This window comes from Trichechus manatus, unplaced genomic scaffold, assembly GCF_000243295.1.
Source record: "Trichechus manatus latirostris isolate Lorelei unplaced genomic scaffold, TriManLat1.0 scaffold00146, whole genome shotgun sequence".
NCBI classification, from domain to species: Eukaryota; Metazoa; Chordata; class Mammalia; order Sirenia; family Trichechidae; genus Trichechus; species Trichechus manatus.
Window position 1 is genome coordinate 3,837,344 of NW_004444082.1, and position 18,182 is coordinate 3,855,525.

An 18,182-nucleotide genomic window follows, 5' to 3' on the forward strand; every position below is an offset into this window, starting at 1 on the left:
TTTAAGAAAAGGAAAATTATTCTTAAGTTTTGCATGTTTTATAATCATAAAGTATTTACTTTCTATTTGTGTTTCAATCATTCTGCTTAAAACGCCAAGGGTAGTGTTTGTGTGTATACGGATAGGCATGATGTGTGTGATCGTGTGTACACTGTATGAATGTATTTTTAGGTTGTCAGATTGAGGCTCTAGGATACCCACCGACAGATAACTGCCGTGGTTTGCTGACACTCTTTTTCCCACCCATGCAAACTGAATTAACTTTTTGCTTGGGAATGCTGACTGCACAAGCCAATTAGTTTAACGACCCACACTATTACCATTCATGAGTTCTAACCTCTTCTACCTAAATGCAGTGTATGCTTTGGCTCGTTTCTCGAAGTAAGGTTGCGAGTGAAGGGCAGAAAGGAAAACAGGACTTGAAAGTGTGTGTGGGTGTGTGTGGGGGTGTGTGTGTGTGTGTGTGTGTGTAACAGGAACGTTCTCTTAGTCCTGTTGTCTTCATATGTGGAATCAAGGCTATAATTGTAAATTAATGTTATTTATAGAAGAAAACTAATATGATTGTCTTAACTTGCTCAAGTTTTAATTTTAGAAAAGGAATATTTTATAGGTTATTTAAGTATAATTTAGGAGCCCTGGTGCAATAGTGGTTATACGCTCGGCTGCTAACCGAAAGGTCGGCAGTTCAAACCCACCAGCCACTCTACAGGAGAAAGATGTGGCAGTCTGCTTCCATATTTATAGCCTCGGAAGCCCTGTGGGGCAGTTCTACTCTGTCCTGTAGTGTCACTATGAGTCAGAATCGACTCGATGACAACAGGTGGTGAATTGAAGTATGACTTAGCTCATGTTAAATTTTATGCCAACGTAGTGGTGGTATGTTAATCTAAACGAATCTCCTGGAAATCTATTTCTCCACTAAATTATATTCATTTTGTGTTTCTACTTGGTTGAAATATTATACTGACTGGTCTTTCCAATAATTCATTTACACTTTTGATTTAGGATTCATTTCATACGTTGAAGAAATGGGTTAAGGAACTGAAAGAACATGGTCCAGAAAACATTGTAATGGCTATTGCTGGAAACAAATGTGACCTCTCAGATATTCGGTAAGATGCACTGTAAACATTCTCACGTGTCGCTGTCCTCCATCCCTGAAGTCTGTGTATGAAAAGCTGTTGTGCCTGTGTCATTAAGTCTGCTCTCATTGTAATAACTGAACAGATAACCATTCACTTGTGCTAGTCAGTCAGCATTACATTTATTAAACCAAAGTAAAATTAAGGGAAAATGGTAGGGAAACGCAAATTCCCTATCCATAAAGTAATAAAGATTAAAATCAAATCATAACAGACTTATGGGCTAGATTGCTTTATTGTTTTTATTGTTACTTTTTCCATAATTATTATCATATTGCTACTGTCATCATTTTAATAACACTTTCATATGGTAAGGAGATTTATAATTGTTAACATTTTCCATACGATCCCTGTTTGTGTTAGTTCTAGACTGTAACTTCAGGAGATATTCGGGTATCTATAATCTCACAATTTTGTTCTGAGATCTTCATGTTAGAGCAGTGACCCATTGGATATGAACACCTTGGCTGCCCCCAGAGACCCTGGATTGTTGAACTTCCTTTATTGGGAGAAAGGTTTGTAGGGACCCAATCCACATGGATTAGCTCTTTGATGATAGCTTTATCTCGCCTGATTAGCTGGCTCTTTTACTAAATAAATGTTATGAAAAAGGATATAGTGATTTTTGTGTTGTCTCCATGGTTAATTTCATTCTCAGTAATTCCAGTAGTCAATTTTCGTAAAGACAGCTACATCATGCTTTAGGTTTTGCTAATCCAAATACAATTAAACCACAGTTAACTAAGCAATGAAAATGGCTCTTGTAAAAATTCTTAACATGGCACTTGACAAATTGCTCTGTTTCTTTGGGATTTCAGAAGCTTTATATCAAATTGCATTATGTTGGTTTATAATAACATCGATAAACACCACATAAACATTTGTTTTTCTAGGGGCTGGACTTAATTCACATATCTACTTTCTTTACTGTAATCCTAAAACAGCTTGCTCATCTATTATTGCCAGCAGAATCGCTCCAACTTTTGTTGTTGGTGGGGGTGGGGTGAGAGGTAGCCTGCGCTTGCTGAGAGAAGGCTGTATCATCTAACACTATCTAATTGCAGTAAAGGTGCACCTTCAAGTGGACTTAAGCCTTGTGTATTTTGGGAGTGCTGATGTACTAGACTTTAAGCAGAAAATGATTTCAACTTGAATGGTGTTAGTTAGGACTCTTGGTTACATGAAACTGAAACCCAGTTGAAATTAACTTCAGCCAAAAGAATTAATCTGAAGGATAGTGGTATCCACATGATGTAAAACAGGACTGCTGTTAGTTTTAGTACATGATACGTTCTGGAGAGAGATTCAGAAACCCTGGTGGCATAGTGGTTAAGTGCTATAGCTGCTAACCAAAGGGTCGGCAGTTCGAATCCACCAGGTGCTCCTTGGAAACTCTGTGGGGCAGTTCTGCCCTGTCCCATTATAGGGTTGCTATGAGTCAGAATCGACTAGACAGCAATGGGTTTCTGGTTTGGAGAGAGATTAACCTGCACAGAGGATTTTCCCCACCCTGTGACCAGGCATTTGTGGCCAAGGGCCTGGGTTTGGGTAGGACAAGATGATTTTCCCCACCAGAACCGTGAGAATGGGAGGGTGGGACAGTCTTGTCCTAGAAAAGCTCAGCCTGACCAGGCAAAACGTGTCTGGAACATGCTGGCCTGGCTACCAGCACCTGAAGACACCCCATTTCTCAGGGTGAGATTCACCTTTTATGCATCAGAACAGCATGCTCATCAGCCGTGCCCAGCTGATTCCTATTTATGCAGTTTGCAAAATGTCCCAGCTAACCTAATCCATCCCTCTCTCTTCTAGCCGTAAATTCACTACTCCCGCCACCCCCATCAGCCCCAATTCCAAGGTCACTTCCAGCTACTGTTTCCAGTGGTGATGCCATGTGGCCACTGTCCCGTGAGTCCAGGCTTTTTGGATAATATCATTTCTCTTCTAGTTTGGTGTTAAGATCCTGCAGTGGTGGTTTAAAGTACAGAATATGTATCTTTTGTTACACACAGAATTATTTTAGGTGGTGCTTGTTACTGAATTACACAGTGAAGAAATGACTCCGCTTGCAATTCTCCTGACCTCTGGTTAGGCCAATGAGAAGGCCTGTTGGACGCTAGTAAATTTTTTTATTTTTAATCATTTAATGTACAGTAAAACCTGCAAAAGCCAGAATCTGTATAAGGTGGAAACCCATCGGAGAAGGAAAAGCCACATATTTTCCACTAAATAGAGGGTGATAGAAAAGTGGCGACCGCACCCTGCCGAAGGCAGAACACTTGCAAGATCTGGAAAAACAAGGCAGACCCGTTGAGTTCTGGCTCTCACAGGTTTTGCTGTATTTATTGAGACATAATTTGCAAACCATAAAAGTCACCCATTTAAAGTGTGCAGTTCAATGAACTTTAGTACGTTTACAGAGTTGTACAGTCGTCACCACATCTAATTTTGGAACGTTTTGACCCCATGAGAGACCTCCTGCCCATTCACTGTCTGCCTTCCAACCCAGGCAGCCACCAGTCTACTTTTTGTCTGTATAGGTTTGCCTTTATCGGACATGTTGTATAAATGGAATCATATAATATGTGATCTTTTTCACTTTGCATGATATTTTTGAGGTTCATGCATGTTATAGCATGAATTAATACTTCATTCCTTTTTATTGCCGAATAATATTCCATTGTACGGATATGCCGCATTTTGTTTATCTCATTATCTGTTGATGGACATTTGGATTGTTTCCACTTTTTTGGCTATTATGAAAAATTCTGCTATGGACATTCATGTACAAATTTTGTGTCAGTATATGTTTTTATTTCTCTAGGGTATTTACCAAAGAGTGGATTCCTGGGTCATATGGTTAACAATTTGAGGAACTGCCAAACTGTTTTCCAGAGTGGCTGCACCATTTTCCGTACCCATCAGCAGTGTACCAGACCCACTGCAGTCGAGTCAGTTCCCACTGATAGCGACCCCACAGGGTTTCCAAGGCTGTAAATCTCTGTGAAAGCAGATGCCACATCTTTCTCCCGCAGAGCCACCGGTGATTTTGAACCACTCACCTTTCAGTTAGCAGTGGATTGCTCTAACCACTGAGAAATCAGGGCTCCTTCAGCAGTGTACAAGGGTTCCAATTTCTCCATATCCTCACTAACACTTATTATCTGTCTTTTTATTATAGTTATCCTAGTGGATGTGAAGTTGTATCTCATTGTGATTTTGATTTGCATTTTCCTAAAGACTAATGATGTTAAGCATCTTTGGGTTTGTGTTTATTGACCATCTGTATATCTTCTTGGGAGAAATGTATCTTCAAATACTTTGCCATTTTTTAATTATTTGTCTATATATTACTGAGTTGTAAGTTTTCTTTGTATATCATAGATACATGTTCCTTTCCAGATATTTGATTGGCAGATATTTTCTCCCACTCTGTGGCTTGTCTTTTCACTCTTTTGATTGTGCCTCTTGAAGTGCAAAAGCTTAATGTTCAATTTATCAGTTTTTTCCTTTTCTCTCTTGTATGCAAGTGATTGCTTACTCAAGATCACAAAGATTTCCTTCTGTGTTTTCTTTTAAAAGTTTTATAGTTTTAACGTTTACATTTAGGACTGTGATCAATTTTTGTGTATGATGTGAGGTATGGATCCAAATTCATCTTTTTGTATGTAGATATCTAATTGCCCCAGGACCATCTGTTGAAAAGACTGTTTCTTTCCTTTTGAATTTTCTTGGCACCTTTGTTGAAAATCCATCCATAAGCATAAAGCCTTACTCTGGGGCTCTTAATTCTATTCAGCTGGTCTACCCTTATGCCAATACCACACTGTAGTGGTAGTACAGGTGGGGATGGCAGTATAGGTGGGGTTAGTACAGGTCGTGGAGGCAATGTAGGAGGTAGGTGGGGATGGCAGTATGGGTGGGGTTAGTACAGTTCGTGGAGGCAGTGTAGGAGGTAGGTGGGGATGGCAGTATGGGTGGTGTTAGTACAGGTCATGGAGGCAGTGTAGGAGGTAGGTGGTGGCGGCAGTATAGGTGGTGGCGGCAGTATAGGTGGTGTTAGTACAGGTCGTGGAGGCAGTGTAGGAGGTAGGTGGTGGAGGTAGTATAGGTGGTGGCAGCAGTATAGGTGGTGGCGGCAGTATAGGTGGTGGCGGCAGTATAGGTGGTGTTAGTACAGGTCCTGGAGGCAGTGTAGGAGGTAGGTGGTGGCGGCAGTATCGGTGGTGGAGGCAGTACAGGTGGTGTTAGTACAGGTCGTGTAGGCAGTGTAGGAGGTAGGTGGTGGCGGCCGTGTAGGTGGTGGAGGCAGTATAGATGGTGGTGGCAGTATAGATGGTATAGGTGGTATAGTATTGATTACTGTAGCTTGGTAGTAAGTTTGAAATTGGGAATTGTAAGTCCTCCAACTTCGTTGTTCTTTTTCAAGATTATTTTGGTTATTCTGGGTCCCTTGCATTTCTATATCAATTTTAGGATCAGCTTGACAATTTCTGCAAAAAAAGAAAACTGAGATTTTAATAGGGATTGTATTGAATCTTTAGACCAATTTGGACAGTTATTACCATCTTAACAATGTTTAATCTTCCAATCCATGAACATGAGATATCGTTCCATTTATTTAGGTCTTCTTTAATTTCTTTCAGCAGTGTTTAATAGTTTACAACATAGAAGCCTTGCATTATTTTACTAAAATTATTCCTAAGTATTTGATTCTTCTTGATGTTATTGTGAGTAGAATCGTTTTCTTAATTTCATTGATGAATTGCTCATTGCTAGTGTATAGAAATAGAATTAGTTTTTGTTTGTTGATCTTGTTTCCTGCAACCTTGCTGAACTTGTTTATTAGCTCTAATAGTCTTTTACTGAATTCCTTAGGCTTTTTTATATACAAGATTATGTTATGATTTATTTTAAGTAACTGACTCATACAGTTGTAGGGGCTGGCAAGTCCAAAATCTGTAGGTTCAGGCTGGAAATTCCTGTAAGAATTGCTATTGCAGTCTTCAGTCCGAAATCTGTAGAGCAGGCCAGCAGGCTGGAAACTCAGCAGGATTCCTATGTTACAGTGTTAAGGCAGAATTTCTTTTTCCTCTCAGAAACCTCAGTTTTTGCTCTTAAGGTCTTCAGTTGATTAGATGAGGCTCACCCACATTATTGAGGGTGATCTCCTTTACTTAAAGTCAACTTATTGTAAATGTTAATCACATCTACAAAATACCTTCATAGTATAAACAAGCTTATTCTCAAATTTATATAGAAAGACACAGGTACTAGAATAGCTAAAACAATTTTTACAAAGAAGAGTAAAGTGGGAAGAATCATTTTATCCTATATTAAGGCTTACTATGTAGCTATAAGGAGTCCCTGGCTGGCGCAAATGGTTAAACGCTCAACTACTAACTAAAAGATTGGCAGTTCAAACCTACCCAGAGGCTCCTCGGAAAAAAAGGCCCGGTGATCTGCTTCCGAAAGATCACAGCCTTAAAGACCCTGTAAAGCACAGTTCTATTCTGTAACACATGGGGTTAACCTGAGTCGGAATCCACTTGACAGCAACTGGTTGGTCGATTGGTTGGCTATATACTACAGTACAGTAATAAAGACAATATGGTATTGGTAGTGAGATAGATATATAGATCAGCGGGGCAGAGTAGAGATCCCAGAAGTAAATATGTTTACAAGTATGTTCAACTGATTTTTGACAAAGATGCAAAAGTAATTCAATGGAGAAAGGCTAACCTTTTCAACAAATGGTGCTGGAGTGATTGGACATCCATAAGCAAAAATAAATAAATAAAACTAACAAATAAATAAGTAAAATGAAACAAAACCTCCCCCTGCAAAACATACAAACAAACAAAAAACCTTTACCTAATCGTCAAAGTTTATGCAAAAAATAACTTATAATGAGTAGTAGACTTAAATGTAAAGAGTAAAGCTATAAAACTTTTAGAAAATATATACAAGAAAATCTTCAGGATCTAGGACTAGGCAAAAAGTTCTTAGACTTGACGGCAAAAGCATGATCCATATAAGGAAAAACTGATTAATTGAACCTCATCAAAATTAAATATGTTTGCTCCCTGAAAGCCCATGTGAAGAGAATGAAAGACAAGCTACAGAGGGAGAGAAAATATTTGCAAACCATATATCTGGTAAAGGACTAGTATCTAGACTATATAAAAAACTCTCAAAACTCAACAGTAAAAATGGGCAAAAGACATGAACAGACATTTCACTCACGAGACTAGCTAGATGGTGAAAAGGACAGGAAAAGATGTTTAACATCGTATCCCTTATGGAAATGCAAATTAAAACCACTTGAGATATCACTATATACCTATCCGAATGGCTAAAATAAAAAAGAATGACAATAGTAAATGCTGGGAGGATGTGGAAAAATTGGATCACTTGTACAGTGCTGGTGGGAAGGTAAAACGGTATAGCCACCCTAGAAAATAGTTTGGTATTTTCTTATAAAACTAAACATGCAAGTTATACCACAGAGCCAGGAGTTATACTCTTGAACATTTATCCCAGAAATAGGAAAACTTATGTTCACACACAAACCTGCATATGAATGTTCATAGCAGCTTTATTTTATTCACACGGTTCACAATGGCTTTCAGAGAGCTCTCAGATTTCCAGAACTGGAATTCCAGATGTCGTTCAACAAGAGAATGGTTAAACTAACTGTGGGCCATCCATACCATGGAATTCTACTCAGCAGTAAAAATAAACAAAACTGTTGATACACACAACTTGGATGAATCTCCAGGGAATTATACTGAGTGAAAAAAATCCAATCCCAAAAGGTTTCATACTGTATGATTCCATTTATATATACCAGTTTTGAAATGAAAACGTTTTAGAAATGGAGGACAGATTAGTGGTTGCCAGGATTTAGGGTTGGAGGGAAGAAGGGGAAGGAAAGTGGGTGTGGTTTTAAGAGAACCCAGGGAACATCTAGCTCAACTGGCGTGACATAGTATATAAAGAAAATGTTCTACATTCTACTTTGGTGAGTAGCATCTGGGGTATTAAAAGCTTGTAAGCAGCCATCTAAGATACTCCACTGATCTCACCCCTTTGGGAGCAAGGGAGAATGAAGAAAACTAAACACACGGGAAAGATTAGTCCAAAGGACTAATGGACCACAACTACCGCAGCCTCTACCAGACTGAGTCCAGCACAACCAAATGGTGCCTGGCTACCACCACCGACTGCTCTGACAGGGATCACAGTAGAGGGTCCTGGACAGAGCTGGAGAAAAATGTAGAACAAAATTCTAACTCAAAAAAAAAAAGCAGACTTACTGGCCTGACAGAGACTGGAGAAACCCCAAGAGTATGGCCCCCGGACACCTTTTTAGCATTAGCTCAGTAATGAAGTCACTCCTGAGGTTCGTCCTTCAGCCAAAGAATAGACAGGCCCATAAAACCAAATGGGAGTAAAGAGGCACACCAGCCCAGGAGCAAGGACTAGAAGGCAAGAGAGGACAGGAAAGCTGGTAATAGGGAGCCCAACGTTGAAAAGGGAGAGTGTTGACATGTTGTGTGGTTGTTAACCAGTGTCACAAAACAACGTGTACTAACTGTTTAATGAGAAGCTAGTTTGTTCTGTAAACCTTCATCTAAAGTACAATAATAAAAAAAATTTAAATAAATAAAAGGAGACCCAAGGGATGCTTATGGTGATAGAACTACTCAATATCTTACCTGTGGTTGTGGATACATGAACCTACACAGGTGATAAACTTGTATAGAATGAGAAAAAAATAGAGAAACTATATCAAAATGAAAACTTTTTATGCATCAAAGGACATTATGAAGAAAGTGAAAAGACAACCTACAGAATGGGAGAAAATATTTGGTTTCCGGATTGCTGTTTTCTCTGTTTGGCTTAGTTTTTCGGATCTTTGCTGAGGAGGGACGGTGTGGTGCTTCTGCCTAGAGCACCATTTTGCTGGAGGTCGGGAGAAAATATTTGGAAACCATGTATCAGATAAGGGTTTAATATCCAAACTATATAAAGAACTCTTAAAACTTAACAACAAAAAGACTAACAAACCAATTTAAAAATTAGCAAAAGATTCGAAGAGACATTTCTCCACAGAAGATATACAAATGTCCAACAGGCATATGAAAAGATGCTCAGCATCATTAGTCATTAAAAAAAAATCAAACCCATTGCTCTCGAGTTGATTCCAACTCATAGCGACCTGCTGGGACAGAGTAGAACTGCCCCATTGGGTTTCCAAGGAGCAGCTGGTGAATTCGAACTGCCAGCCTCTTAGCAGCTATAGCTCTTAACCACTATGCCACTAGGGCTCCTGTTTGTCCTTAGGGAAATGTAAATCAAAACCACAATGAGATACCACTTCACGCCCACTAAGATGGCTATGATAAACAAATAAACAAACCAAAAAAGGGAAAATAACAAGTCTTGTCAATGATGTGGAGAAATTGGAACCCTCGTGCATTGCTGGTAGGAATGTAGAATGGTGCATCCACTGTGAAAAACAGTTTACTCAAAACAGTTACCTCATAAAGTTAAACATACAGTTATCATATGACCCAGCAATTCTGCTTCTAGGTATATACCCAAAATAATTGCAAGCAGCAAACTCAAACAGACTGGAATTCCAATTGGTGTACAAACATGCATATGTACACCAATGTTCATTGCAGCATTATTTGCAATAGCCAAAAGGTGGAAATAGCCCAAATGTCAACAGATAGATAAATAAATGTGGATATATGCATACAGTAGACTATTATTTGGCTATAAAAAGGAATTAAGTTTTGATACATGCTACTCCATAGATGAACCTTGATAACATTATGCTAAGTGAAATAAGCCAGACATAAAAACACAAATATCACTTGATCCCACGTATATGTATTATCTAGAATAAGCAAATCTATCAAGATGAAAGATTAGTGGTTACCAGGGATTACCAGGGACTGGGAATGGGGAGGGAAGAAGGGGGAAAAATTGTATAGAACTTAATATATAAACACAAATGAGTATATATGAAACGGGGGAAATCTGAATAAGGTAGATGAAGTATATCTACGTGAATATCTTGTTTGTGATATTACACTATAGTTTTGCAAAACGTTACCATTTGGAAAAACTAGGCAAAGTATCCAAGAGATCTCTCTGTATTATATCCTGTAACTGCATGTGAATCTACAATAATCTCAGTAAAAATTTCTATTAACACAAAGTTGATTTAGATAAAAACAGTAAGTAAATATTTCAACAGTGGTATGTTATATATATGTGTGTATATTGTATGTATTATATAGACATATGGCAAAAGCTGTGCAGGAGTAGTGATTAACTAAAGTTTTATAAACACCTTGAGCTAAATGATGACTCATACCATCCCCCGCACACCCAATTTACAAGAGAAAAACAAGATAACCATGTTAAAAACTTCCATTTGGGAAAGAGGAAGCCTGATGCATTGACCCTTGCCCAGAGTATATATACTGTCTCCTACTCTACAGGAATAGTCTGATGAATGATAGGACCTGTGTCCCTGCTGGACATCTGATTGTTGGCACCTTTCATGGCGATGGAATCAGTTTCCTAATCAACAGTCTGGCTGCTCCAGATTCTGCCTGCTGGCATGAGTTTTCTGGAGAGTTAGCCAGATCTCTAAGCCCCAGACCTTATTCAGGGCTTGATCTTCTTTTACTCTAATCCTAAAACACTTGCTCTCTTGTAATTCCCAGAAGACTATATTTTCTTTTTCATGTAAGGGTTGGCGAGGGACAGAATACATATTTGGGTGTGTGTGCGTATGTGTGGGAACTGATCTCATCTAACAGTCTTTTGCTGTGTAAGGGTGTAACTTCTTAAGAGAAGCTATGTCTGGCATGCTTTGAGAATGTACTGGAATTTAAGTGGAATTAACATTTTGAACTTGACTTAACCCACTTGAGCCATTTGTGTGCAGAAGTGAGGTGTCCACTCAGCAGGTCAGTGTGTTTCATATCCAGAATATTCCAGAAGGTGGTATAATGGTCTGACCACACTATCTAGAATGAAAAATGTTCAAGAGGTCTCTGGTCAGGTAAGTTCAGGACTTCTAGTTTGGATTTTTTTAACCTAATTTCGGTGAGAGGTTTTCCTGAATGTCTTGAACAATCCTAAACAAGATCTCCCTGTCCTCAAATTATTGAGCTTTCGGTGAGGTTTAGTCTCTGAATGAGTGGAAGCAAACTGGAATTGGTGAGCATGTACTTGGAGGTTGCTGTCCTGGGCTTGCACATAATAAGTGGATGTCACTTTCCTTCTTCTCCTGTCCCTCCTCCATTCTTCCTCAGTGAAAAAGTGCCTTGGCGGAGAGCATGCCAATCCAAGGTTTCAGGTGGCTGTAAGGAGGACAGGTTTGACTTGGGGGTCTAGAGGGAAAATGAGCCTTCTTCTCAAAGAGTTTCGAGAGCCAGCCAGAAACTCCACATCTTGTTCTAGGCCTGGCAGAAATGTTAGGTAAACAAGTCTTGAAAAAGAGCAAGAGATAACTGTTTCTGTGGTTTTAAAAGTTTCATGAATATAAGAATGACTTCGAGCACTTGTTAAAAATTCAGGTTCCAGGATCTGGCTTCAGAGATTCTGATTCAGTAGGTAGGGTGAGGCTGGGAATATATGCATTTTGTTAAGTGATTCTTTTATAAGTAGTCCAAAGGCCATACTTGGAAAAACATTGCCTTAGATGATAGGAGTTTGTGGTAGGGATGAGTCCAGGTACTCTGACTGCAGGCCACCCTGCCTGGGCCTTTTGCACACCCTCCAGGCCTCATGGAAAGCAGAAGCAGTGGCTCATCCTTTGGGATCCAGAAGTAGCACTACTGACCCACTGTCTTGTCATCCCTTCAGAAGAGTTCAGATGCTCTCTGCTTCCTTTTGCATCTCACATTGATAATCATCATGAGAAAAGATGTGATTGGGTTGGTTTGCAATCATCTAATTAATGTGAAGCTCCCATTTTGGCCACCATCTGATGCCCAGCCACCTCCTAGGTGGTTGGATTCGCTTATATCCAGCTTACACTTGGTTACCTTTGGCTTGGGCAAGGTATTAGGGTCACCTGGCAGTGGCACTTTGATGAGAAGGGTGTGCAGATGTAAGGTGTGCTGAGTGTTTCAGAAGCCATCTGCTTTAATTGGCAATGGGGGCAGGATCCTCCAAGTGTTAGGGTTAGAGGAAGAAGAGGATATCCTATCCAACCCCCTGACCCTTAATCTAGAATTACCCCCGTCACATTTCCGCCATCTGCCTTATAAGCAAGTCTAGAGCCAACATAAGCAATTTCTTGGGAGAAATTACTCCCACCCCACCCCTTCCCCATAACAGGTTCCAGTTCTGTGTTTACTTTGCTTAATCTTCTTTTCCTGATTTTGAACTCTTGACTCTACACAAATCCTCTTTGATCTCTCCAAATTTGGAATTCTTCCTGCCTGTCTTGCTCATTTGGACATGGACCTGCTCTTCAGGCCTAGGTGTCTCCTGTTGGCTTTTCTTTGGGATTTCACCCCTCACTGGCATTCTTAGGGCTGTGAGTGGAATGGAAAGGGTGAGGGAGGAATCATGTAGGAGAACTAGTGATAGAAGAAGGTCCTTTGGCCTTAATCTATTTTATCTTGCAAGTGGTAGCAGTGGGAAATTACCCAGCAAAAGTGATGATGCAGATTAGGGGTGAGTGCATGGGGAGAACCTTCTCAGGGGTGAGAGGCAGTGATTTGGGAATGTGTGTCCTGTCACTAGCTCCGGTTGCCCAAGCTCCCTCCCATCCTTCACAAACACACCCAGGACATACCCAGGGACCATGTGTGCCCTCCCACCTCTTCTGAGGAGTGGAACCATGGTTTCTAAGAGAAACATTGAGAGAGTTTGGTGGGGCTGCTGCTGGTGAACCTAGAGTTTTTTCCTGGAGTAGAGGTTCTACTCCAAGAAAAGAGCATCTGGCTGTACTCCCTAGGGTGGAGTAGGAGGAAGGGAATTTGTCCTATCAGTTTCCAGCCATTTGATTAGCAAATAATTTTTGGTGATTGTTTTGTGTCCAGCAAAGTACAATGGGAAGTTCAAGAAAAGAGAAAAGTTCCAAATGGTATGGTGTGGTCCAGAAATGACAAGGGGATTCAGAAAAGGGAAAGTCCATAGTAAACTAGAATGATTTGGAAAGGCTCATGGATGAGATGTCACAAACTGGGCTTTTAAGGATGAGTAGAGCTTGGAGAGATAAAGAAAGGGAGGAGGAAATTCCAGGAAGGGGAAAACAATGGACAAGACATGGAGGTGAGAGTGAGGGTGTGTTCTTGGGGAAGGAGTCACTAAGAATATCTACAGGATCATTTGCCTTGGGGAATGGTGGAAAAGATAGCTGGATGATATGGGGACAGTTTATGAATGGCCTTCACAGTGTCCAAAGTGGCTGAGTTTGATGTTCTGGGCCAAGATAGCAAACACCTGACACTCCTGCCTCCTACTTCGCCTTCTCCCATACTCACGGCAGGCGTTGTGGCCTCCAGGAGCCACTACCAGTTAAAGAGATGAAACCTATTTGCCAACGTTGAGCTAGGCTATGAGAACCATTCTAGATTCTTGACCAAGGTAAGTAATTCATACAATTTCCTGTGCAATCTAGAGTTAGAAACTGGGGTGGGAGCTGGAATTTGCAGCCTTTGTCCCTTCTACAGCTTCCTACAGTGTACACCAACCAAGTTGGAAACCATCAGGCATCTCCTAGAATTGTTTCAATTTTTTTAGATAAAGTTGAGTTTTTTACCAGCTTAAAAAATATATTTGGAACTGTATATTTTTACTAACGAGTGCATAAATTAAATTGCTTTCCTTCTTACATGTGATTGCAAAACTCATTCCAGTCTTGATAGTGGGCCAAAAATGGGTGTAAAATGTATACAAACCGAATAGCAATTTGGAAAATAAAAACACAGTTTACTGCAAATAGTGAAAGTACAAAAGCTAATAAACAGCAAAAGCCATCAAAAGGTTTGGAAGTATCATGGCAAGTGTTAAAGTGCACACAGCATTTTCTTTATATGAGGTGATGAGGGACAGTAGAGCCTGTACTGTGTGTGTGTGCGTGTGTGCGCGTGTGTGCGCGCGTGTGCATGCACATGGAGATGTGTCTTCCAGGGTTTTTCCTTCTTCTGATACTGTACAGGTAGTTGGGCCTGTGTCTGCATGCTGTTATTGAAGCAGGAGAGAAGGGACAGAAAGTTGAGCTCCCCAGAGGGCCAAGTGAAGGCATCTGGAATCTCACTTTGTAATTATAAAATATCCCTAAAGAAGAATATATAAAACATTTATGTGTATTTTAAAGAATAATATGGTAATTCAGTGACTATGCCAGGGAGCCTTAGTCCCCGATTGTATGCCCTTCTGACCTACTTGACTTTTGTAATAATCGTTTCTTTGCTTTTCCTTATGCTTTACCACTCATGTTTGCATTTCTAAACAATAGATGGTTTAGATTTGGCTCTTTTTGAACATTATATGGACGTAAGTTTAAATGGAGTAACACTGTATGCATTATATGACAACTTGTTTCTTGTGCTCAGCATGCTTATGAGATTCATGAATGTTTAGCTGTAGTTTGTACATTTTCATTGCTGTATACGGTTCCATTTTATGACTGTAACACTATATTCACTCACTATTGATGGATATTGGGGTTATTTCTGGTTTGGCATTATTATGTACATTGCTTCTTGAACATTCTTGTACATATCTCATAGTGCCTTGTGTAAGCATTTCTTTAGACTCAGGTATGTAGCTAAGAGTTTAATTGCTGAGTTGTAGAGTATGCACACACTGAGTTTTACTAGGTAATGCTAATATTTTCCACAGTGGATACCAACGGTGTGTGAGAGTCCCTGTTGCTCTACATCCTTGCCAAGTGTTAGTATTGTCGAAATTTAGGGCAGGTAGCGATAACAAAAATCAAAGCCAAACCTGTTGCCGTCGAGTCAATTCCGACTCATAGCAACCCTATAGGACAGAGTAGAACTGCCCCATAGGGTCTCCAAGGAGTGGCTGGTGGATTTGAACTGCCTAGCGTTTGATTAGCAGCCGTAGCTCTTAACCACTGCGCTACCAGGGCTCTGGGTATAGTGATATCTGATAGTAATTTCAGTTTGCATGTCCTAAATTACCAATAAAGTTGACATCTTTTCGTATATTTATTGGTCATTCAAGTTTCCTCTTAGGTAAAGTACCTGTTTAATTCTATTGCCATTGTTTTTCTGTTGGATTGTTTACCTTAAACTTGTTTATTCTTAGGAGTTAGGATTTTAAAATATATACATATTTAATGCTGTTTCTTTGTCATATATATATGTGTTGAGAATATCTTCTTAAAATTATGTCTTCTCTTTTTTTCTTTAATTTTTTATTGTGCTTTAGGTGAAATTTTACAGCTCAAGTTAGTTTCTCATACAAAAATTTATACACATACTGTTATGTGACCCTAGTTGGTGTCCCTATAATGTGACAACACACTCCCCCTTTCCACACCAGATTTTCCATGTGCATTCAACTGACTCCTATCCCTTTCTGCCTTCTCATCTCACCTCTGGATAGGAGCTGCCCATTTAGTCTCATGTATCTACTTGAACTAAGAAGCACAGTATTCATGAGTATTATTTTATGTTTTATACCAGTCTAATCTTTGTCTGAAGTGTTGGCTTCAGGAATGGTTTTAGTTCTGGGTTAACAGAGAGTCTGGGGGCCATGTCTTCCGGGGTTCCTCTAGTCTCAGTCATCAGACCATTAAGTCTGGTCTTTTTATTGGAATTTGAGTTCTGCACCACACTTTTCTTCTGCTCCGTCAGAGACTTTCTGTTGTGTTCCCTGTCAGGGCAGTCATTGGTGGTAGCCAGGCACCATCTAGTTCTTCTGGTCTCAGGCTGATGAAGTCTCTGGTTTATGTGGGCCTTTTTGTCTCTTGGGCTAATATTTCCTTGTGTCTTTGATGTTCTTCATTCTCCTTTGCTCCAGGTGGGTTGGGACCAATTGATGCATCTTAGATGGCTGCTCCTAGCTTTTAAGACCCCAGACACCACTCACCAAAGGGGGATGCAGAACATTTTCTTAATAAACTTTATTATGCCAGTTGACCTAGATGTCCCCCAAAACCATGGTCCCCAGACCCACACTCCTGCTACTCTGTCCCTCGAAGTGTTTGGTTGTGTTCAGGAAACTTCTTAGCTTTTTTTTGGTCCAATTCTGCTGACTTCCCCTGTAGTGTGTGCTGTCCTTCCCTTCACGCAAGATAATTCTTGTCTACTATCTAGTTAGTGAATTCCCCTCTCCCTCCCTCCCAACCCTCGTAACCATCAAAGAATGTTTTCTTCTGTATTTAAACCTTTTCTTGTGTTCTTATAATAGTGGTCTCATATGATGTTTGTCCTTTTGCGACTGACTAATGTCACTCAGCATAATTTCTTCCAGAATCATCCATGTTGTAAGATATTTCACAAATTAATCACTGTTCTTTATCGTTGCGTAGTATTCCATTGTGTGAATATACAATAATTTGTTTATCCATTCGTCCATTGATGGGCACCTAGGTTGTTTCCATCTTTTTGCTGTTGTGAACAGTGCTGCAGTGAACATGGATGTGCATATATCTATTAGTGTGAGCTCTTATTTCTCTAGGATATATTCCAAGGAGTGGAATTGCTGGATCATATGGTACTCCTATTTCTAGCTTTTTAAGGAAGAGCCAAGTTGATTTCCAAAGTGATTGTACCATTTTACATTCTTACCAGCAGTGTATAAGTGTTCCAGTCTCTCCACAACCTCCTCAACGTTTTTATTTTGTGTTTTTCTGATTAATGCTAGCCTTGTTGGGGTGAGATGGTATCTCATTGTGGTTTTGATTTATATTTCTCTGATGGCTAATGATCGTGAGCATTTCCTCATGTATCTGTTAGCCGCCTGAATGTCTTCTTTGGTAAAGTACCTGTTCATATCCTTTGCTCATTTTTTAATTGGGTTATTTGTCTTTTTGTGGTTGAAGTTTTGCAGTATCTTATAGATTTTAGAGATTACTCCCTGATCAGATATGCAGTAGCCAAAAATTTTTTCCCAGTCTGTGGGTTATCTTTTAGTGTTTTGGTGAAGTCTTTTGATGAGCATTATGTGTTTGATTTTTAGGAGCTCCCAGTTATCTAGTTTCTCTTCTGGTGTTTGTGCATTGTTACTTATGGTTCATATTCTGTTTATACCATGTATTAGGGCTCCTAGCATTGTCCCCATTTTTTCTTTCATGATCTTTCTTGTTTTCAATTTTATATTTAGGTCTTTGATCCATTTTGAGTTAGATTTTATGCATGGTGTGAGGTAGGGTTATTGTTTCATTTTTTTGCGGATGGATATCCAGTTATGCCAGCACCATTTGTTAAAGAGACTGTCTTTTCCCCAGTTAATGGACTTTGGGCCTTTGTCAAATATCAGGGGCTCATAGGTGGATGAATTTATGTGTAGATTCTCAATTCTGTTCCATTGGTCTATGTATCTGTTGTTGTACCAGTACCAGGCTATTTTGACTACTGTGGCAGTATAATAGGTTCTAAAATCAGGTAGTATGAGGCCTCCTGCTTTGTTCTCTTTCTTCAGTAATGCTTTACTTATTGCAGCCTCTTCCTTTTCCATATAAAGTTGGTGATTTGTTTGTCCATCTCCTCAAAAAATGTCGTTGGAATTTGGATGGGGATTGCATTGTATCTGTAGATCGCTTTGGGTAGAATTGACATTTTCACAATGTTGAGTCTTCCTATCCATGAGCAAGGTGTGTTTTTCCACTTATGCAGGTCTCTTTTGGTTTCTTGCAGTAGTGTCTTGTAGTTTTCGTTGTATAGGTCTTTTTACATCTCTGCTTAGATTTATTCCTAAGTATTTTATCTTCTTGTTGGCTATTGTAAATGGTATTAATTTGGTGATTTCCTCTTCAAGGTTCTCTTTGTTGGTGTAAAGGAATCCAACTGATTTTTG

At 39.7% G+C, this 18,182-nt stretch overlaps 1 protein-coding gene across 2 annotated transcripts in view; it reads left to right on the top strand.

Moving 5' to 3' along the window:
- Window positions 1–18,182, top strand: part of RAB31 (RAB31, member RAS oncogene family) — a 128,729-nt gene that overhangs the window by 64,285 nt on the left and 46,262 nt on the right. For both annotated transcript variants that reach the window (XM_023740055.1, XM_023740054.1), the window contains exon 5: window positions 1,009–1,115. In XM_023740055.1, the coding sequence (XP_023595823.1) occupies window positions 1,009–1,115 (107 nt within the window). The remainder of the gene's footprint in view (window positions 1–1,008; window positions 1,116–18,182) is intronic.